A 20,420-nucleotide genomic window follows, 5' to 3' on the forward strand; every position below is an offset into this window, starting at 1 on the left:
CTTTGGTTGCAGGTTCATCCCGTCTCCGCCGGCCGAGCGTATTCTGTCAGCCGACAGCGGTCCGCCCTGCCGGAGGGGTGAAGGGAGGCTGGCGACATGGATGTTAACCAGCCCAAGCAGGAGCACTTGCTGGCTCTGAAAGGTATCGACAGTGCGGCCCGCCGCTCCCTCCTCGCCCGCCCTGCTAGGCCGCTCTTGCAGCGGCTGTAGCGCCCGGGCCCGCCTCTGCACGGCCCTGAGCCTGGCCTTGCTCCGGGCCCGGTCCTGAGGGATGAGGCGGGCCGGGCCTGGGGGAGAGGCGGGTCGCTGCGGCCGGGCCCAGGCGGGGCGGGCTCCGGGTTGTGAAACACCGTGTCCGTTCTGGAGGCGAGGCTGGTTGTTCTCTCCCTTCTAGAAGAAGGTCGAGTAGGGCGGGAGGTGTCCCGGGGCCAAAGGAGGCGGTGTGTGTGTCTGTCTGTGATATGCGTGTCCGTCTGTGTGTGCGAGCTGGTGCAGGTGACAGGGTCCCGCACATGGGTGTGCACCTTGCGTGATGGCGCCAGCGAGGCTGTTCGAGGTATTTCCAATTGTCACAGGGCGTTCAGCAGTTACAGGACAATATTTTCTGAAATCTTCCTTTCCAGTTTCTTGCTGTCTCTCTTATTTGTTCATTTCCCCCCCCTCCCCCGCCCCAACTTTTAATGGGTTTTGCCCCTTTAACCTCATGCTTAATGCACAGCTTGCCTCCTTGATTCAGGCATCACAAATAGTGAAAATAAAAATGTGTACATCTCTCACATACCTTAAAGAATTAATGCAGAAATCAAGAGAGCCCTGTAAAGAATTTGATCATCTCTGCTGGCACTTGGGTACTAGTAAGTCAGCCATTGAAACCCTGAAAAGCCTGATTCCACTTTCACCTTATTTCAGTCAACAGTCGTAATATTTACCTTTTTTTTTTTCTCCTAACCCTGCTTGTTCATAAAACACATGCTGCTAGTTATGTAGGAGTAATAAATAGTTGGTTAAAATCTCAGTTCAGCAAGCATTCTAAATCATTGAGGCCGCTCAGGTCGATAAAGTAGTGCAGGTGTGTAGATGACTTCAGAGCCTGTCTTGTACGCATTTACTAGATTTACAACACTTCTGGAGAGGGTTTTTAATGGTGTCTGCATGTCACAGTAAAATCTGTTCAAGATAGTTCAAAGATCAATAAGGTCTTTTCTGTATATGTACACACACAAAACAAAGCAAAACCGCATAGAACATTAAACATCAGCTGACGTTACAAATGCATTTTGATATTGATTCAAAGCAAAAAGTTTTATGATGGGTCATTTTTCTTTTGTAAGAAACCAATATAATCTGTGGGCTCATGTTGAATTTGGTGCAGTGTCCAGGCTGTAAGAAGACAAAAAAGTGAAAAAAGAAGTAAAAAAGGTACCAGAGTTTCTTTGCATTGTGACTATTTTAAATAAAATTTGACTGTGTAACGATTAAGCAATCCTAGATTTTATTGATTTTTTTTTTTTTATCACTGTGTATTGCTGGTCTCTGGCAGGGAACCTGAAATCATTGCATGCTTGTTACGGGGGAGAAACAGGAGAGCAGGAATGTGCATGTTCATGTTTCATAGTAGTGTTTGTAGTTCTTCCTCCTGCCCCCACTCCCATTTAATATAATCTTTGTATGGAAGAAAGCAATGGTGAATAGAAGTATGAAGTCCTTAAGGACGTAACGAGTCTTTTAGTTATTCTGAAATTCTAATAAATTAAGTCATTATCAGGTCCTTAATGACTAAAAGGGTGGCTGCATGTATTGCTCAGAAGCTCTGAGACTAAAACCAGATATGTAGTTCTGATATGAAATGGAATTGGATGACTTTAATTTGCCTTTAATTTCCTTTTAAACTTGTGACTTTAAAACCTGACATGTTGGTCAATACTATTTCAGGAAGGGTTTTTGTAACACGTGTGTTTTCTAGTTGCTTTATATGCCCTGGTTGAAGTGTAGGAGGAAAGCACTTTTTTAAAAAACAGATTTGTCTGGTAAATTGAAGAAAAAAAAAAAAGGCGCCAGTAATTGTATGCCTTTTAATATGCATCACAGCAATATAGCAAGAATAATGGCAGATATGAGATGGGGACAGTAAAAGAATATCCTTGGGCTGGACAATGTTAAGTAAACTGTGCATACAGATAATGTTTAGTGTCCTGAAGTTACACTGGTAATGATGGAAAACAGTCAGAAATGGTCAGCCTTGATAAAGTAGACTTTTGATGCATATTTTGCTTCTCTTTACTACATGTTGCTTTTTTGTAAAATATCCTAGCAGTGTTTTTCTTAATATGGTAGTATCTTATTTTTTTTATAACACTTCTGCTTTAGGTCCTGTTTTCCACTGATCTTTGCAGCATGGGGCAAGGAAAGTCTTGTAAATAAGATGTTTCAGTCTAGATTTGAGTATCCTGATCAAGAGGCTGTTCATATTCTTAAGAATAACTGGATTCCTCCTGTGCAAGCATGGAAGTAATCTTGCATTATCGACCACATCAGAGAGATCTAATAAAACTGCAGAAATTTGCAGAAGCAGCAGTGAAAGAGTTTCCCATTCGTCACTTACCAAGATTTGCACCCTGGTTTCCAAATGACTTATACAGACTTACCCTCAAGCCAAAAAAGCGGCCACCTGTTATTTCTTGTGAGGAAGCAGAAGAATTGAAACAGCTTTCTACGCCTTCAGAATACGTTACAGGATCTCCTGATTATGACTGCACAAAAAATCTCCTTGAGTTTCAGTCTAACATGAAATACGGGCAGACTTTAATCCAAGCACAAACTGTTCACAGGCCAATCAACCTGGAGAATCAAGGAGAATCACCATGTAATGGAAAACAAAAATTGAAAAGGTCTTGGAGTGTCTCTCTGCCTAACCCTAAGCTTAAAGAAAAGATTCTTCCTTTATCTCAAGAACTACAAAATAATTTGGAAAGACTAAAACTGCATGCATTTTATAGAGCAAAGTGGGCAATTGAACAATCTAATTGTAATAATCAGAATTTGGAGGACATCTGGATAAAATTGAATAAACTCATCAGGCAGAATGAATTACCATATTGCAATGCTACTTTCCAAAGATCTGTAGGACAGATATGGATTTTCTGTGATATATTATACTGTGAATATGTTAGAAATATTCTTAGGGAAAAGCTAAGCCTTACTGATAAAATGAATTTGCTTGTCCATAAATTTGGAATTATATTTAGTTTATAACTGTAAAATAGAAGTTCATAATTGTATGGTAATAAAATCGCTGTCTGAAGTACTAGAGCCTTTAAATAGTTTAGAATATACAAACTTTAGAACAATTTATAAAATTATGAGCAAAAAATCTACTTAGTATTACTTTGCTAGAGTTTTTTAACTATGTTTGTTTAACTTTGTTTTGCCCGGAGACTTATGAATGGTTCTATTAAGGTTAGTAAGTTTCTGTTTGGCTTAGTACTGCATTTCATAGCTTTTTTTTCTACCTCAGTAGTCAAAAGGGAAAAAATGAAAATAAAAATTCCAGGCTACTATTGCAAGCTGTATCAGACAATAAAACTTGCTTTCAGTGAAGCAAAGTACATCCTCACTATGCTTCTTTGAAACTAGGGGAAAGAAAAATATTTTAAAGTGAGTATATAAGGATCTGTATATGTAGGATCTTATAGACTGCTGTAAGGATCTGTAATTATTTTTGATACTGAGACTTTCAAGACCTGATTATTTCCTGAAAGTAGTGTGTGGATTTTTTAAATGAAGGCATAGCCCTTGCATGAAAAACATACTTACTTTCTATTGCATGTCTGTGCTGTCTTAGTAACGTTATCTGTATTTTCCCAGAAATATTAATGAAAGTTTCAGCGGAAGCAGTGTGCTGAAAAACAACGAACAACTTAGTATTTGCTGCTTTATTACTTTAGTAGTAAGATTTCTTTTCCCCTGGAGTTTCTGGCCTTCTGTCTCTAATTGTATTGGGGAACAAGGAAGCACTAACTTCCAGCTACAGGTCAGGAAATTAAGAAACCATATTTCTATCTGTAAATTTCTGTTGTCACTATGGAAGGTCTCTGAGGATTTGAATGTGTTTTATGGTGATAAAAGGCTGAGTTCAGCATGACTTCTTGTCACCTGAGAGAATAAAGTGTTCCAAGGTCATGCTGTCCCTGCTCAGTGCAATGTTTGGAAGGTCAGTAGAGCAGTTAAACTGGGGTTGGTATGACTGCAAGGGTATGTATTTCTCTTAGGCACTCTGACTAATTCCAGCTTTGCTGTAGCTGGAGGTCATGGTCTGTGGCATCTGAAAAAGAGGAAAAATTAGTCACTGGTATTTGTGGATTGTTAGAGTATCATTAACACTGTTACACTTATGTGTACTTTTATTTGATCAGAGATCTGCATGTGTAAATAAACTAAGTAAAATCCCCTTGGACTCTTACTTATATTCTTCTTTTGATGACATCCTTATGTTGGAATAACTATATTTTAATATAGGCATTACATATCTTTTTGTAGTTTAAAGTTAAGGATATTGCTCCATTTAGATAATTGACATGCATTTCTAAACTTTGACTGAATGTTAAAGGGGTTTTGTGTTGACATTTGGGATGTTTGTGACACTAGTAATATTACCACTCAGCAAAATTGATGTAAAATGCTGTCTAGAATAACTGACAGTCATTACTAGTTTCAAAGCTTATATCGCCAAGCTGTTTCATTGAAATGGTTTTTCTGAGCTTAACACTAACAGTAACAAAGTTTTTGTGCATCAGCATTTTAAAAAATATAATTGAGTAGAGTGTAGCATGATTTGAGTTTTATTTAATGTTGGCTTTTGTGGCTAGGATTTTAAAAGAAAAGACATCAGAGGTTGTCCTGCAAAGATACAATATTTTGTAATGCTAATTTAGTAGTCCTGTAAATATAAAAACCGACATATATTAATTTACTTGTGTTTTGACTCCATTCCATGATTTACTTATTTTCTTAAATGTGACTAAACTTGATGTGTAACTATTCCTTTAGAAACAGTCAGCAAGTACTACCTTATATGGGCTTACTGCACAGTTGAATAAAATTAGGTAACTGCAAGTAATGCAGTCCCACTGTATTTATTTAATATACTGGCAAAAGAGCTAAACAAACATCTTACTAAACAGGAGACGGGTGTCACTGTTCAGTGGTAGCTGTCAGCTTTCTGCTGCTTTGGGTTGGCTTGTGTGCAAATAATGTGTGCACTGCTAGCTGTGAGCACCTCAGCTGTGTCGTGCAATAAAAAGTGAACACCACATTTGGTGTCTACAGAATTACTAGTCCTGCATATCACCAATGTACAAGCTGAAATCCAGAGTTTCATTTTGAACCGTTGCAGAAATACTTAGTTCATATGCATATATAATTCAGTATTTATCTTTTTCATTTTCAGTGTTGAATCTGCTTCTCCATTTACTGTTTTGTATATTTTGGGGCTTTTTATTTACCTCATGGTTCTAAGCCTTCAGAGGTCATGTTTTTCAACTTTTCACCATAACAAAAATAATGTATGAGCTTTATTTATGTGAAAAGTGAGATACGTTTTTGTCAACACTAACTTGCATAGGTCTGTACTGTAGCGTAAGTTCTTGTGAACCAACACAGGCCACTACACCCAAATATATATCAAAATAACTGAATGTTTTACACAACTGGAAATAGTGAATGCTTACCAGACATATAAGATGTACAAAAGTACAATGAAGATAAAAGGACAATACATACATCAGTGCAAGAATGTTGATTAACTTCCTGCAAGAGAAATACTTCTAGTTTCTTTTTTTTGTTTTAATTTTCAGAAATTACATGGGTTTATGTTTATTAAGTTTTGAAGGAAAACAAATCAGTGATTTTTACATGTTCAGATCAACACTTAAGGCTACAAATGCTTAATTTTGCTTCGTGCGAATGCTTTCATGAGAAGCTATATGCAAGATTAGGGCCATTGATTTATATGAATAGGAAGGGATTATTTTAAGAAGCAACATCTTAAATCCATAATACAAATAAAAATAATATCATTTTGAGTATTCTGAGTTAAAATAGCCTTTGAAAATACCGCTTTCTTGAAGTAGATGGTTTTTTAATAGCAAGATCTCAATGATTTTGATTTTGTCGGTGTTGATAAAATGTGTGTGTGTGTGTGTGTGTGTGTGTGTGTTCCTGAGGTGTTTGTGATGGTTTTGCTGGCTTGAGTTTAAAGTTTGTGACTAATAGAAAAAGTGGCTGTGTAGGTAATGTACGCTTTTAGACTTGTAACTTTATCTTGTGTATATTTTGGAGAGTAGGGTGTAAATGCAATTCCTTATAGCCTGGATTTTGACTGAAAGGTTCTGTATTAGTCATCATGTCCCACACTAGAGAAACCAGGATCACAGAACAGGTGCTTAGCCTAGAAGAGTCCACAAAAAAATGAAACTGGTACGCTTCTGAAGGCCACAAAGTACTCAACACTATAAAAGGTATAAGACCTTTAGCACATAAGATTGAAAGCAGTAGATGTTAATGTACATGGGGAATAAAGCAAGAGGGAACAATGGCATCTCCAGTGCTCTTGGATTTGAGTAGTGGGCCTTTTTTATGTTGAAAAAGGCCATGTGATCCAAAAAGTTGTTACCCTTTTTCAGGCTAAGATTTGGTGGTTGAGGGCATTTTGGTGGAAGGAGAGCAAGAAAAATTATACTTTAAAAAAAAAAATAATCAAAAATACTTGTTTCATTGTCTTATGGTTTATTTTCTGATTTTTGCAGTGATGAGGCTAACCAAACCTACTTTATTCACTAATGTTCCGGTGACTTGTGAAGAAAGAGATTTGCCAGGTATGTCTTTTCTACTGATTGATTATGTATGTGTTACCAGGTTTATGCAATGTGAGCATCTGAGGCTTAGATGTCTGAGGAGTCTTACATAAGATGGTAGTCTGAAACTGTGATATATTTTGTGTTCAGTAATAGCTATAGGAAAATACCAAGGTGTACTCTGACCCTTGACCTACAGCTTTGAAAGCTTGGTGATTATATTGCAAACATGTGGCATCGAAGTCTGAGCAATTAACACACAAGATGGAAGAGAAATGTGTTATTGTAGAAAGTTTGATGTTACTATCTTCTTTATGTGGAGAAAATACCCTGGTAATTAGAACCAAGACGTGAATGTTCTATGGAAAATTATTTTGCAAGAATCACTGCTTTTGAATTGTGTTATGCTTGGTGTACAGTCATAAGTTGGAAATGCTTGGGTTGTCCCCCAGTAATAGCTGCAGTCTAGAAGTCAAGTGCAAGAAAGAGGCAAAGGAAAGATTCAAGAAAAAATGATCCTGTAGAAATACAAAGCAATCGGGGGAAGAAAGTACGGTGGGTTGATTACTTCTGTCATGTAATGTGCTTTACTCAGGCAGAATTTCCTGTAAAGTTTAATGTTAATTTGAGCAATACGTTTGGGATTGTGCCCTTCAGTGCATATACTGAATGATTTATTGGACACAAATGCCTAGAAGTGAGCTATAATTTATAGACAGGCCTATAGATATGTATTTCATCCCTAAACAAGTTGTTTGTAAAATTAGCATGTCTAAAATAAATTGTACCTAAATAAATGATTAAGTCTTGTAACTGAAATGTAGACAAAGCTTTAGACTTAGGAAATATTTAGATACCAGCAATTTGGTATTTCTACAGGTAATCTATTTAACCAGCTAATGAAAGATGATCCTTCTACTGTAAAGGGAGCAGAAAATTTGATGCTAGGAGAAATGCTGACTTTGCCTCAAAATTTTGGGTAAGAATGGATTATTTTATCTGTAACGTGCAAGTAACTTAACAGTAATAAGTTTATTACTTTTCTTTTGGAATATCATTGTTATGCAGTGAGCTGTTCAATCGTTTTAAAAATTATCTCTGTCTTGATTTATAATGTGACAAAATATATGAATGGGTGCTGCCTGATATTCCTTGTCTGTAGCCTGACTCTGAATGTAAAAAAGGATTGCAAGTTGGAAGAAATTTGCAGTTATAGGCAAATTTCTAAGGTATCACACTACTATAAACCAGATCTTATACTAACAGAGTTTACTACAGTGATTTTTTGTGGGTAGTATAAGCCACTTCCTTATTCTTCTGAGATTTTTATCTGGAAGAAAATTGATTTGTTTGTTCTCTTTTGAAGTTGTTTGTCTTAGAACGATAACATTTAGAAGTATGATGTGAAAATGTCAGTGTAGGTTTACAATTTGGTCTGGCAAACGTGTGTGCGTGCATGTGTGTATATATATTTTTTTAATTAGAAATTACCAGGGTTTCAATGAAATATTCAGGGTTTTTTTATAAATAACTGTTACTGAACATTTTTTTTTTTAAACACAGAAATATATTTCTGGGAGAGACTTTTTCCAGTTACATTAGTGTACACAATGATAGCAATCAAGTTGTCAAGGACATACTGGTGAAGGTATGTGAAGAAAAATCTGCTCACTGGCTTTATAAAAAAATAAAATGTTGAGTATGTTTTCTTACAATATCTTGTATGTTTAATTCTAATATGTGGACTTCAAGAAATATCTGTCACTTCTTCCAATCCAGAAAATATACCTGGAAATCGGAAACAACAAGCCATAAAAATAGAAATAGATACACATATTTAAAGATTAAAATGGGAAACTAGGATTGTATGAAAAAAATGGATAAGTTATTAAGCTTCTCTGGACAATTGGTGTAGCAAAACTTCCATGGCTAAAAAATTAGTGTTATATTTGCCCACTTGCACTTTCAACAAGGTCATCAAAGCAAGTCTCTGTAAGGCATGTATTGACTTGTATTTTGCTTATACTTTGGTTGAGTTCTTTTCTAGTGCATAATTTCTTTTGTATTTTCTGCTGACCAAATAACATGTTGAGAATAGAAATTCCAGAATTCATTGTGGAACTCAATATAAAAAGTAAATAGAGATTTTATAAGCTGCATATTAAAGGTTTGGACCACTTAGATATATATTTTAGAACTTGTACCTTTGACAAGTATTTCATAATCTTAACAAATCTTAATTATATGCATAAAAGCATGTAGGGTATAAAATGCTCAGTGGAACCTAGTACTTTATAACATAGGTTATTTTTCCTTAGATTGCTTTAAGCAGCTGCAGTTCTAACTAGTGCTTTGTTTTTCTGTCCCCAGGCTGATCTTCAGACAAGTTCTCAGCGCTTGAACCTTTCAGCTTCTAGTGCTGCAGTGGCAGAACTTAAACCTGACTGTTGCATTGATGACGTGATCCATCATGAAGTAAAGGAGATAGGAACACACATGTAAGGTTTAAATTTTCCATGATTAAATGAGCTTAAACGAAACTGCAGCATATGCATGCTGTTGTGTTGCTGCTTTGATGTAGGCACAAGATTTAAAGTAATTCAAGATTATTTTTTTTTTAAATTGTTTCTTTCAGCTTAGTTTGTGCAGTAAGTTACACTACGCAGACAGGAGAGAAGATGTACTTCAGAAAGTTCTTCAAATTTCAGGTATTGCAAAAAGTAGTCTACTCTACTTTTAATAAGTAAAGGAGTCTGGAAAACCCATTTTAAAACATTTGATACTTCAAAAGTGCTTTTACATACTAAAAATCTGTTTGAGTTTCTAAAGTGAACCGATAAAAACCTGTCGCTTCAAACTTCACATGAACTGATGGTTTCTAATGACCATGCAGTTAAACATTTCAGAAGTAATAAGTATTACATCTTGTAATTTTTATTCCTTTATTGAGAAAAAAAAACTTACTCTTTAAAAAAACCTTTTTTTAGCAGCCAGCCTTATGATTATTTTTAAACAAGTATTGTTTATTCTGACTTTTTTTAGTTTAGTTTAGATTGTGAAATTCTGATTTCTCTTTTAGTGTGTGTAACGTTTTTTAAAATTGGAACTTAGTGGCTTGGTTTTTTAAAGGGAACTAAGCAAAGAAGTCTAAAGAGTTACATCTGACTAATACACACAGAAGTAACTGATAGATTTGAAACCTTTTGTTCCACTGCACAAAATTAAGGCTTGAGGTAAGTAGGAAATTACCGTTACCTGTGAACTGGTTCTGGCAGGAAAGAGTCTATTTAAGCTGTGTATGTAGTAGGTGCTTATTTTTTAGAGAAGTATGCCGAGACTTGGATAATTTTGGGCTCTTTCCCACAGAGTGGAGGATTAGGTGACATGCTTCACTGAGCACATTTTTAGACACTGTCAGAGTGTCTGGCAATACAGGAGCATTATATAATTGAGACCTGTATCTTTTGCAAGTTGCAGGTCATTTCATTTTGCTCTTTTCTCGAATTCTATCTAGATACTTAAGAAAAACAGCACTTCAGTCTTTAGAAGGCTAAATTGCCATGTGCTATAGACGAAGAACACCCAAGTGCTGTTAGTACTTGTGAGCGTTGAAATGGCAGGTATTGATTAGTCAACGGTGTTTCCAGACAACCCTAGGGAAAAACTTTCCATATCAATTTTCATGTTACTCTCCTGTGAACCCAGAAACTCTGCAGCATTTCTTCATCTTTACTGAAGCTGATTTTCATCTTCAAGTGTTTTGTCTTGCTGTCCTTGTGAAATTGTTTTCCTTTGAATTTGTCCATTCTTGCGCCCCAGGAGTATTCTGTCCCTCTGTCCCCTCTAGGCTTTACCTGATCACTAACGTATGCATCTGCAGGCTTCCAGTTCTCATCGCTTTCCTCCCTACCCTTGTTCTTGCCAGAGCCTTGTTCAAGATGTTGATTTGTCTCCTTTAGGTTTGATATGGAAACTTACTTGTGTACATTTTTCAGGGGTCTAAACGCATATTATAATTTCTGTGTTTTTTAACTGAATCCAGCACATGCAATTTCAATGGCAAAATAGCTGAGGCCAGCTATCTGTCAAATTTGAAAGCTCTTCCTTCAAAGAGTGAAACATAAGAGCTTCTTAAAGTATGTATAGGTTTTAACACTATTCTATGAATACCCTCTGATTCATTATGAGAAAAACACTTCACTGAGCAATTTTGGTTGTTACTTTTAAAATTTGATGTGGAGACACCAGCTAGAAAATCTGAGAATAAACAAAAAAAAACGTTACAGAAAACTCTATAATGCCTTTACAATGGGAATTGACGGCTGGCAGCAGTCTGGGCGCCACCAGCTATTTTGTAACAAAATCCCATTTTCTCTTTGACAGGTTCTCAACTTCTTCAGTTAGGTTTTCTAGGCTCTTTTAAAGTGAACTGGTGTTAAATTTGGTTTTAAACAGATTCTTTTTCAACCATTCTAGGCAGTTTAATATGGATCAATAGCACCTTTCTGTTCCAAAGCTTTCTCTGAGTAATTGACACAGTTATGTTTATATGGAGAAGGAATGAACCTTTCTAGGGTTTGCGTGGTTTTTTGTTGTATGTTGTTTTTTTTTTTTAAGGAGGGGGGGGACTGAAACTCAGAATAATTATTTGATTTTTACTGAAATGCCACTTGAAATTTACTGGAATGAATGGAAAGACTTTCTTTATCAGAAAGAGATACCATTAGCATTTAGGGAAACTAATAAGCTTACTGAAGCAAAATATTTGGCAGAAAAAATCCACTCAAATAACAAGCACCTAAATTAAAATTTTGGCTTTTTTCCTAACTAGAGAGAGATAGTTATAAGAACTTGAAAGATTTGAATGTTATGCCTGTTACAATGCAAAAATCTCTGTGAAGACTAATATGGAATTCTTCAAGGCTAAAAAATTTGCTCACAGCTTGGAACTTCAGGGTTGTCTCAGGATGCAGTACACACAGGTAAAGTTTCCCTGTGTAAAGGGAAATAAGCGTCTTCAGCAAGATAATTTAAATCTGTTTCCTTACAAGTATAATAAAAGATTATTTCTTCCAGTTACATCAGTGTATATCCCCTTCATATTTGAATGTGTTAACTCTAGAGGCTTTATGCACAAAATTCAAGCACTTAAGAACCAACACTTTATTCACCTTCTATATCATCAAATTGTTTTCTCTTGCTGATTTAATCTTGTGCAATTAAAATTATTTATTGGCTTTTTAATTTCTTGTAACAGTTGCATTTTCAAGAAGGAAGTGAAGTCTAGTAATGGTTTGCTTCTTAAGCTAATCGCATGAATAGTTCTCTATTTCATTTATTTTTAGAGAAGCCCTCAGCAACTTCTGTTTGCTGCAGAACACTGAAGGACTTGTAAATTATTATATGGTTCTTCCTCACTCCTGAAAGCAAATGTGGACCACTTCAGGATACAAGATGGATGTAGTGTTGTTTTAAAGACTTAGATCTGCTTAGTGCACTGGATTTGTCTGTTTTCTACATCTAAGCAGTGGCCTCTCACAAAGTATTTTTTTTTTTCCATCTAAGAAAACTGCTTAGTAGAAAAGCAGTCCAGTGTGCAAATAAGAAGCAGCAAGTATATACTCTGAATTGTGAGGTTTTAGCTGAGTTGATTGTATCATATATTCCATTATACACCTGTTCTGTGTAAGATCAAAAAGAAAAATAACACTTTCATGAAGATCCTAGCACTTATAAGCAGCTTATGCTGAAGTTGTCAGAGTAATCAACTGTCAATCTGCCTTTTTTCCATTGCATTCAGGTTCTTAAACCACTAGATGTGAAAACCAAATTCTACAATGCTGAGGTAAGTGAGAGCTGTGTGTATTTGGGTTTGTCTTGGTGTGCTGGGTTTATTACTCGATATTAGGTTGTTAGATTAAATTCAAAGAGCTTGTTAAGTGTACATGTTTCTGAGAAAGATGATCAGTTCTAAAGGGAAAAAATTAGGTGGTGGGCTTATGTCATTTAGTTTAAAAAGAGATATACTTTTGATGAAGGGGGGAAAGAGAAGGTAACTAAAGCAGACAGACCTTAATGCAATTGACTGACAATTTTGTGTATTTTCTGCTTTCCTGTGAACTCAAATACTTTCAGTTATTGCTTGTATTTCTAGATGATAGAGTACTTACTGTAAGAAAATTAATCATTCACAAAGCATGATAATTTACCAGACTGGGGAAATTTACCTTTAAATTATTGAACAGAGGGGTTGTATTTAAATTGGGGAAATTTAAATTCAAATTGGGGAAACTTAAGTTTAAATTTCTCCAATGTACATATGACCCCTTTATTCAATAGTTTAATCTTCAGGTTTCTGGCAGTTACACACAGTGCTTCAAAACTAAATGACCTTATATATGCCTTGTATATTTGTATTAGGCATCTGTCTCTGGCTATTTATGGGAAGAATTTCAACTGAAGGTGACACAGTGGAAACTCTTACAAATTACATAGAGCATTCTTTTTATTTGTAGATATATGCATTATATATTCTGTTGTAGGGTATAAACTTCCACAGTTTCTCATTATACAGGATGGTAGGGTATTTGTTTCTATCACTATCACTTAAGTGCTTTGTGATAGTGAGCAAGTAGCTTAATTTTGTGAGCATTGTATTCTGTATTGCTTGTATGAAGTTCACACTGATACATGCAAAGTACTTGGAGAGCTTCCACTGCGAGTATTAAACGTTTTCCATAACCACTGAAATATGGTCAGCTCTCACACTGCTAGTCATTTGTTTGAAAACCTTCATTAGTATTCTTTGTTTGAAAAAGTTTAAAAGATAGAGTGAAGCTGTAGGTGTTTTATGTTGCAGTGAATAGTCAATAGGAGAAAAAAGACCAAAGTGTCAGTGAAAAGAGAAGAAAATATATGGAATTCTAGTGATTTGAAAGATAACTTTCGTTAAGCTAAGTAGAAAATATTTTGCCCTCTTGTTTGTTCTTAACTAAGCAGATATATGGGCTATGTATTTGCATGTAGAAAAGCAGAGAGTCTCCAAATCTATTGTTCTAATTATTTTCCTCCATTATAGTCATATCTGGGGTTCATAATGCAAGATTTTGGCTATAGTGGTGTGAAAGGTATATTTCTTCCCTTTCCTGACAGTATCAATAGAGAAAACAGAAGGGAGAAATAGCAGATAGGAACTTCTGCTCTACAAACGAGGACTCCAGATATGAAGATTTCTCTTGTTCAGAGCTGTGCAGGAAACTTGCCATAAAGATTTTCTTTTTGCTGTGAAAGAACAGTATGTAATTTATTAGACAAAAGGTAAATCAAGGCATAGGTCATCAGCTATCTAAATATCATAGAGCAAAGGAAAAGAGAAAAAAATTTTCCTAAAAATATCTTGGTACCTGTATCTAGGCCACAGGCTTCAATCCTTTGGTTGACCAGGTGTAAGATAGCTGAGTAGGGTCAGAACATAAGTACACATACCACTTGTCAAGTGCTTTATAGAACTGGTGTTATCTGTAAATGAGAATGTGTGGAAATGTCTCCTGCTGTGACTAAAGAACAAAAATAATCCTAAGAAACTAGGTAATTCCTCTGGGAACAAAATAAACCTCAATTTTGTGCATGGATTATATTATTGTTTGAGATAGAAAATATGTGGTGGGGAAAGAAGGACAGGTATCTTAAATGTTGCTGACTCTCCATACTTCATGTTTAAATTTTGTTTTGTGCTGAAACAATAAGGAAGGGAACTAAAAACCTCTTTAAGGTAGATTCTGGGCAAACTTTTGACATAGATCAAAAGTATTCTTTTCTTACAAAGTTTTTACTGATTGGCCTTGATAAGGAACTTAATAAACTCCATTCCTCAGTTAGCCAGGAATTCCTGATGATAAAGATCTATGAGATGCTTTGGTGTCTGAGATGGTATTTGTGGTTTTTTGGTTTGGGGTTTTTTTCCCCACCCCCATAAAGGTTTTAAAAGACTGTTTTGATGCCTTTTATTCTTCCTGTTCAGGAATGTATGTAACTCCTATTACCATAGTATCCCTATGATTGATTGGAGAAAAAGAAAAAATTAAGATTTTTTGATTGTATTAATTGAGCAATTATCATTTGCTTAGCAAACTGATATAGTAGCATTTCTATTTCATTTCTGAAAATATATAAAGTGCTGCTATGTGCTGTGAACACAGAAGTCAAACTCAAAAAATCTAGAGAAAAGTCTTTGGTTCAGTGTTGTATGTGATACTACCTTGCTGTCAAAGCACCAAGGCTTTCATCTTGAATATTAAGAAAGGCTGTTATCCTTGGGAGTGGGGGAGGAAAAAAATTAGCATGTGTCAGTTAACTAAAGGTCTTTAAAGGTTGACTAACCAGTTAAGCTGTTATCATTAATATTACAGATGTGATAGTATCTATTAATAAAGTCTGTCACTAAAGTTATTTTCCACTAGAAATTATAATCCATAATTTCATTTTTTTCTAAGACAAGGAATGGTGCTGAACCTTAATTTTCTTGCTTGTTGCTCATATTGCAGTAGCATCCAAATCAAGTTGATCACGGAAATTTGTGCATAGAATGCATGCCCTGTTGCCCTAACCTGCTGCAATCCTGACAATGAATTACCTGCCCCAGTCTGTAGAAAGTCTGTCACTGACTTTGGTGTGCCTTGAAAAAGGCTCTGTAAAAGGTTCTGTTCGTGCAAGCATGCATAGGGAGACAAATATGCAAACATTTAAGAAAACAAAGTTTGCAATTAAAGTTGGGGTTTTGGAATGATGGATATTCAAAAAAGAGGTTTTCCTGAGTTTGTTATGCCGAATTTTATAAGTGTCATAGCTTCGCTAGACACATTACCACATTATTTTTATTTTGAGACCTTATATATGTGGATACTTCAAATAATCTGTAAAATGACAAGGACTGTTTTTCCATTTCATACACAACCTGTTGCATGGATTTAAATTCAGGACAAACTAAACTTGCTCAAAAACTAACTCTTTTTTGGGTCAGTTTGTTCTTCCATATCTTACCTTTGACTTGTGTGCCTTAGGCTCTACTTTGGATTGGTTCTGAAGCAAAGCTAGTAAACCATGTAACCATACTAGCTATAACTTACTAGAAATGTAGTTGTCATCTTTGTTTGCATCCATTTTTATTTATGTTTCTGTCTTACTAATGCTATCTTGTTTAGATGGTGCAAAAAAAATGCAGAAATGCATTTTGTTTGAAAGTTAGCCTCCTTTTGCTTTAACATTTAACCCTAATTTCTCTAATGTGTTCTTTTTTATTTTCCCATTAGAGTGACCTCAGTTCTGTGGTAACTTTTATTTATTTTTTTATAAATATGTATGCTTTTTTAATTGCCTATCTGTCTCTGTGCTTGTTGACATTCTTTTAAAAACATAATGGAAAAGCAATTTTTGTTCTGCATTACATGAACTGATGTTTTCTCATCTTTATATGTGCAGATAATTATTTAAATGGTTAGCTCTTTCTTTAATACCCATTGTTGAAACTAAAAGTTGATTATTACAGACTCTTGCTTGTGGGGGTCCTCCTATAAAATACCTCACCAAAATTTGACTAAGCTATTTGAAAATGAGAGTTAATTCCTTCTAAAATTTTCCTGCTTTTGACCCATAGAAATGTATGTTTTACTACAGCACTACTGGTGTAAGCTGTGACAGGACTTTTAAAGTCTGGTTGGTGGAGACAGTGGGTTTGAGGAGAGAGCAGCAGTTGGATATTCTTCCTTCCTTTCACTAGCTGGAACTGTATTTTCCAACTTTTAACTGCATGTAACAGTTGATGAGTTAGTACAGTACTTCTGCAGTCTGATTTCACTTCAGGGTGTGCCTAGTATTAAAATAAACTGCATTCTTCTGAAGTACTTAAGGATATATTTAAAAAAAATGTGATATTAAACCAACTTAGAAATAACAAACTAACTTGCTTTTTCATTATGCTGCTTGTTTTTTCTTTAACCTTTCAGATTGGCTTTTTCTAAATTTCTGCCTATGGTTGCTGCATTGAAAAAACTAAACTTTGGGTAAATGTACACTTTGAGCAATGGATTTATGGGATATAAATAGTATGCATTTAAGTGACAGTCAGGTGGTAGTAGTCATGATTACTGAGAGCCATGTTTTTAGCTGGGGTTATTTCCAGCTCCTTCTGCAAATGTGAGGTCTTGCCACTAAGCCATGGAGCTTACACAGTTTTCATTACTATATATATACTATCATCTGGTTTGTATTTAACATTTTTGAGGCACAACAAATAGTTCCAGTATCTTTCTGTATTTTTTTCCTTCTAAGACAATGCCTTTTGAGACTGAAAAGATTTTTTACTATTTTGTCCCACTTTTATTTTGTAATTTAAAAGCAAGACTCCATTTGTATAATGAAGTCATTTATTTACCCTGATTAAAAAGAAACTGTAAGCTTCCTTCCACCATCCCCATAAAAATAGCTTTTTTTATTCATCATAACAAAATACCTAAACTGCTTCATACTGAATTTATAGAATAGGTCCCTTCCAACTGAAATATTCTACAACTATTATCTAGTCCAACTGCCTGAATCAGTTACTCTGTTCTAAATACAAATTTGGTACCCCCGTCCTTTTTTTTTTTTAATTGGCACATCTTTAATTTTGTTTTTCACTTCTCCAGGGGCTCGTATGTCTAATAGATTGAGCCTTCTGTAGTTATTCTATCCTGAGACTTTAGAGTCACAGAAGCAGTGAGGCAAAAACACCTCAAGATCCATGTCTTTTCAGCTTCTGAAGTCTAACGGTGTGTAGCTTTCATTGCTGTACTAGAATTGGTCCTTATACACCATCTTCAGGCATTAGCTTCATTTAATAGATATGTCTTACAGGATATTTTGAAGGTAGAGCACTACTTAAGTTGTTGAATGCATATAATGTTGGTAACCATTGGCAGGATGTAGCTGATGGAGAGAGGAGGCTGGTTTTTGCTTTTTAGCCAGTACATCAGTGTTTGATCATAATATCTCAGAGCATATACCTGAACTATCTTACTTCTGTTAAAGAAAAACACACACACTTATTTTAATTTTTTTTATACAGTTTGATGCACTAGCAATCTGGCATGGCATGTTGTTGTGCACTGCAGTTCCTTACTGTTTTTTCTATTTTTTCTTTTTTTTAGTAATGCGGATTAAAACTTGAGTTGCTATTGAGTTGATGAAATTCTTGGGAAGTTGTGATCTGATACATTACAAATAAGCAGTAGCTAGAATGTAGCAAAATTATCCCACATCCATTGTTTGGCAAGATACCTGTTGACTAACACTTTGCTCCTATTGTTACTGGGATTAAGGTTTTTTTCTTGCATTAATTAATTTGATTTGCAGGCATGAACTAAACACGTGACTTCTTTTTTAAACAGTAGGATTGTCTGCTCTTTTTAATAACACCAATCAATTTTTCATGAACTTGCGCTTTTGTTCTTTTTTTCAGACAGATGAAGTGTTTCTGGAAGCTCAGATTCAGAATATCACTACCTCTCCAATGTTTATGGAGAAGGTTTCTTTAGAGCCATCTATGATGTACAATGTTGCAGAACTGAACACAGTTGACACAGCAGGGGAAAGGTATGTTCAGATTCGGGATATTTGACTTTGAAACTCTTGGTATTATGATTTCATGAGATACACTCATTACAGTTAGTGAGTTGTCTGTAACTGAAGGATTGTATTTCTTTGCTTGATTAAAAAGATCAAATTTCTGTTACATATTCAGCTAGAAAAGCTGTTACCTTTTTCTTTTTATAGAAACTATTCTTAAAACTCTGTAATTCTACCTAGTAGAGAAACCCCTAGCTTAATCCTCAAATAATTAGTAACATGGATGGCATGGTAACATGAAAACATACTACTACTTCTTCAGTATCTCCTATATACAATTTAGCCCACATCTAGTTCTGACTTGTTCTGTATATATGAATTTAGCCTTACAGGAGCCATCTGACTGGTCCATGCTTCCTTGTAGTAGACCAGTAACTGTTTTCAGTTGTTCTAATCAAGATCTAGCAAGGCAGCAGTCAAGGTGAATTAGTGGAATGCTCTTATAGGATCTTAGAATATAAAAAATTGTCATGCAGAAATAATTAAATGCTATTTAGTGTCAATTAGTAAATCACCAAATACCAGAAGAATTTTCTACTGTGTTCAGTAAACTGTTGTGGACCAAAAGCTTGTGATATCTGGGTAGAAGTTAACTTTGGCTGTTTGTGATTTGCAGTTGCTTGGCTTTTGGAGAAGCTGATGTTTGGATGCTTCTGCAGTGGGGGCTGAAGTGAAAATTGTGTCGTCTTGCCTGTCAAAGGGCTCACCTGCTGTGTAGTGGAGCACTATTCTTAAAAATTATTTGCATCCACTGTAATGATTCTTGTCCTGAACAGGAATCTTAGGCTTGTGACACTGAGATTTTTCTGGGAGGGAACCAAATAGCCAGAGTAAAATTACCAACGTTGTTTAAATGCTAACATGGCAGATAATAAATCATAACATAGCAAAGTGGATTTCCACCTCAGTTCTCTCTGGCTCAGATGAATCTCTTCTTTTCCCCTTGGTCCTTGATGCTACATAAATTCTAGAATTGTTTTCTGTTGTGAAAACACAAAAAAATTCTATGTGTGTTTGCCATGAACAGAATACACACAGTAAGACTGGTGTGAGGGATGGGGAAAAAAGGTTGGGTTCTTAAGTCTTCCTGAAAACAACTTCAAAATAAGACCCAATGTGTTTTTTTTTTTTCTTCTAGTGAGTCTACTTTTGGCTCAAGGACATATTTACAACCCATGGATACACGTCAATACTTATACTGCCTAAAACCAAAGCAAGAATTTGCAGAGAAAGCTGGAGTAATAAAAGGTGTAACAGTGATTGGTAAACTAGACATTGTATGGAAAACTAATCTGGGTGAACGAGGAAGGCTGCAAACGAGCCAGCTCCAAAGAATGGTAAGTTTAACTTATGCATCGGTATAACTTGGCATCCATTTTTAAGGCAACTCAATGAACAATATAATAATGACTTGAAGGAAAAGTTCAATCTGCTTACTTTCTGGACCGCATTCTGAATTCATATTTCTATACGCATTTGGAAAGTTATTTAATACAGTTGGTCAGTGAAGTGTGGAAAAAAACACTGTTCCAAGGGACTGTAGCTGAACAAAAGCTTTCCTTGTTCCTTTTGGCCACAAGAATAGCAACATTTTTTTTCTTGAGGATTTATTTTCTGGCACATAGCACACATCTGCCTTTTTTTCACAGCACTGAACAATGTAACTTAATGGATTGTGCACTTGAATTGCCAGAATCAAGTAACCTACGTAGCAAAATAGATTGGTTAGAATAAAATTAACTTCTTGGATACCATTTGGCAACAAACTGAAAAGCACTGGCAAAGAACTCCTTTAAACATGCTAACTGTTGACACAGAAATCTGCTCCCTAATTCATACAGACATTTTAGCTTTGAGTTACAACTTTTATGTATAGGATAATACTGTTTATCTTTCATATCCACAGTT

At 35.5% G+C, this 20,420-nt stretch overlaps 2 protein-coding genes across 6 annotated transcripts in view; both read left to right on the forward strand.

The window, feature by feature from the left end:
• The window catches only part of TRAPPC13 (trafficking protein particle complex subunit 13), a 25,473-nt gene continuing 5,053 nt past the window's right edge, over positions 1 to 20,420 (forward strand). For 2 of the 4 annotated variants that reach the window (XM_064439112.1, XM_064439113.1), the window contains exons 1-10: positions 1 to 142; positions 6,804 to 6,872; positions 7,731 to 7,830; positions 8,415 to 8,499; positions 9,222 to 9,349; positions 9,487 to 9,559; positions 12,652 to 12,696; positions 16,160 to 16,177; positions 18,346 to 18,479; positions 19,651 to 19,849. In XM_064439112.1, coding sequence (XP_064295182.1) covers positions 97 to 142; positions 6,804 to 6,872; positions 7,731 to 7,830; positions 8,415 to 8,499; positions 9,222 to 9,349; positions 9,487 to 9,559; positions 12,652 to 12,696; positions 16,160 to 16,177; positions 18,346 to 18,479; positions 19,651 to 19,849 — 897 coding nt within the window. In that variant the 5' untranslated portion in view covers positions 1 to 96. The remainder of the gene's footprint in view (positions 143 to 6,803; positions 6,873 to 7,730; positions 7,831 to 8,414; positions 8,500 to 9,221; positions 9,350 to 9,486; positions 9,560 to 12,651; positions 12,697 to 16,159; positions 16,178 to 18,345; positions 18,480 to 19,650; positions 19,850 to 20,420) is intronic. The other 2 variants (XM_064439114.1, XM_064439115.1) reach the window with 1 other exon arrangement.
• On the forward strand, positions 8 to 4,446 carry SHLD3 (shieldin complex subunit 3). 2 transcript variants are annotated; one of them, XM_064439126.1, is made up of 3 exons: positions 8 to 142; positions 1,332 to 1,419; positions 2,368 to 4,446. In XM_064439126.1, the coding sequence occupies exon 3, from the start codon at positions 2,503 to 2,505 to the stop codon at positions 3,250 to 3,252; it is 750 nt and encodes a 249-aa protein (XP_064295196.1). In that variant the 5' UTR covers positions 8 to 142; positions 1,332 to 1,419; positions 2,368 to 2,502; the 3' UTR covers positions 3,253 to 4,446. The 2 variants fall into 2 exon arrangements, with proteins under 2 accessions (XP_064295196.1, XP_064295197.1); XM_064439127.1 differs by lacking the exon at positions 1,332 to 1,419 and having other exon boundaries at positions 12 to 142.

Source organism: Phalacrocorax carbo, chromosome Z (genome assembly GCF_963921805.1).
Source record: "Phalacrocorax carbo chromosome Z, bPhaCar2.1, whole genome shotgun sequence".
NCBI lineage: Eukaryota > Metazoa > Chordata > Aves > Suliformes > Phalacrocoracidae > Phalacrocorax > Phalacrocorax carbo.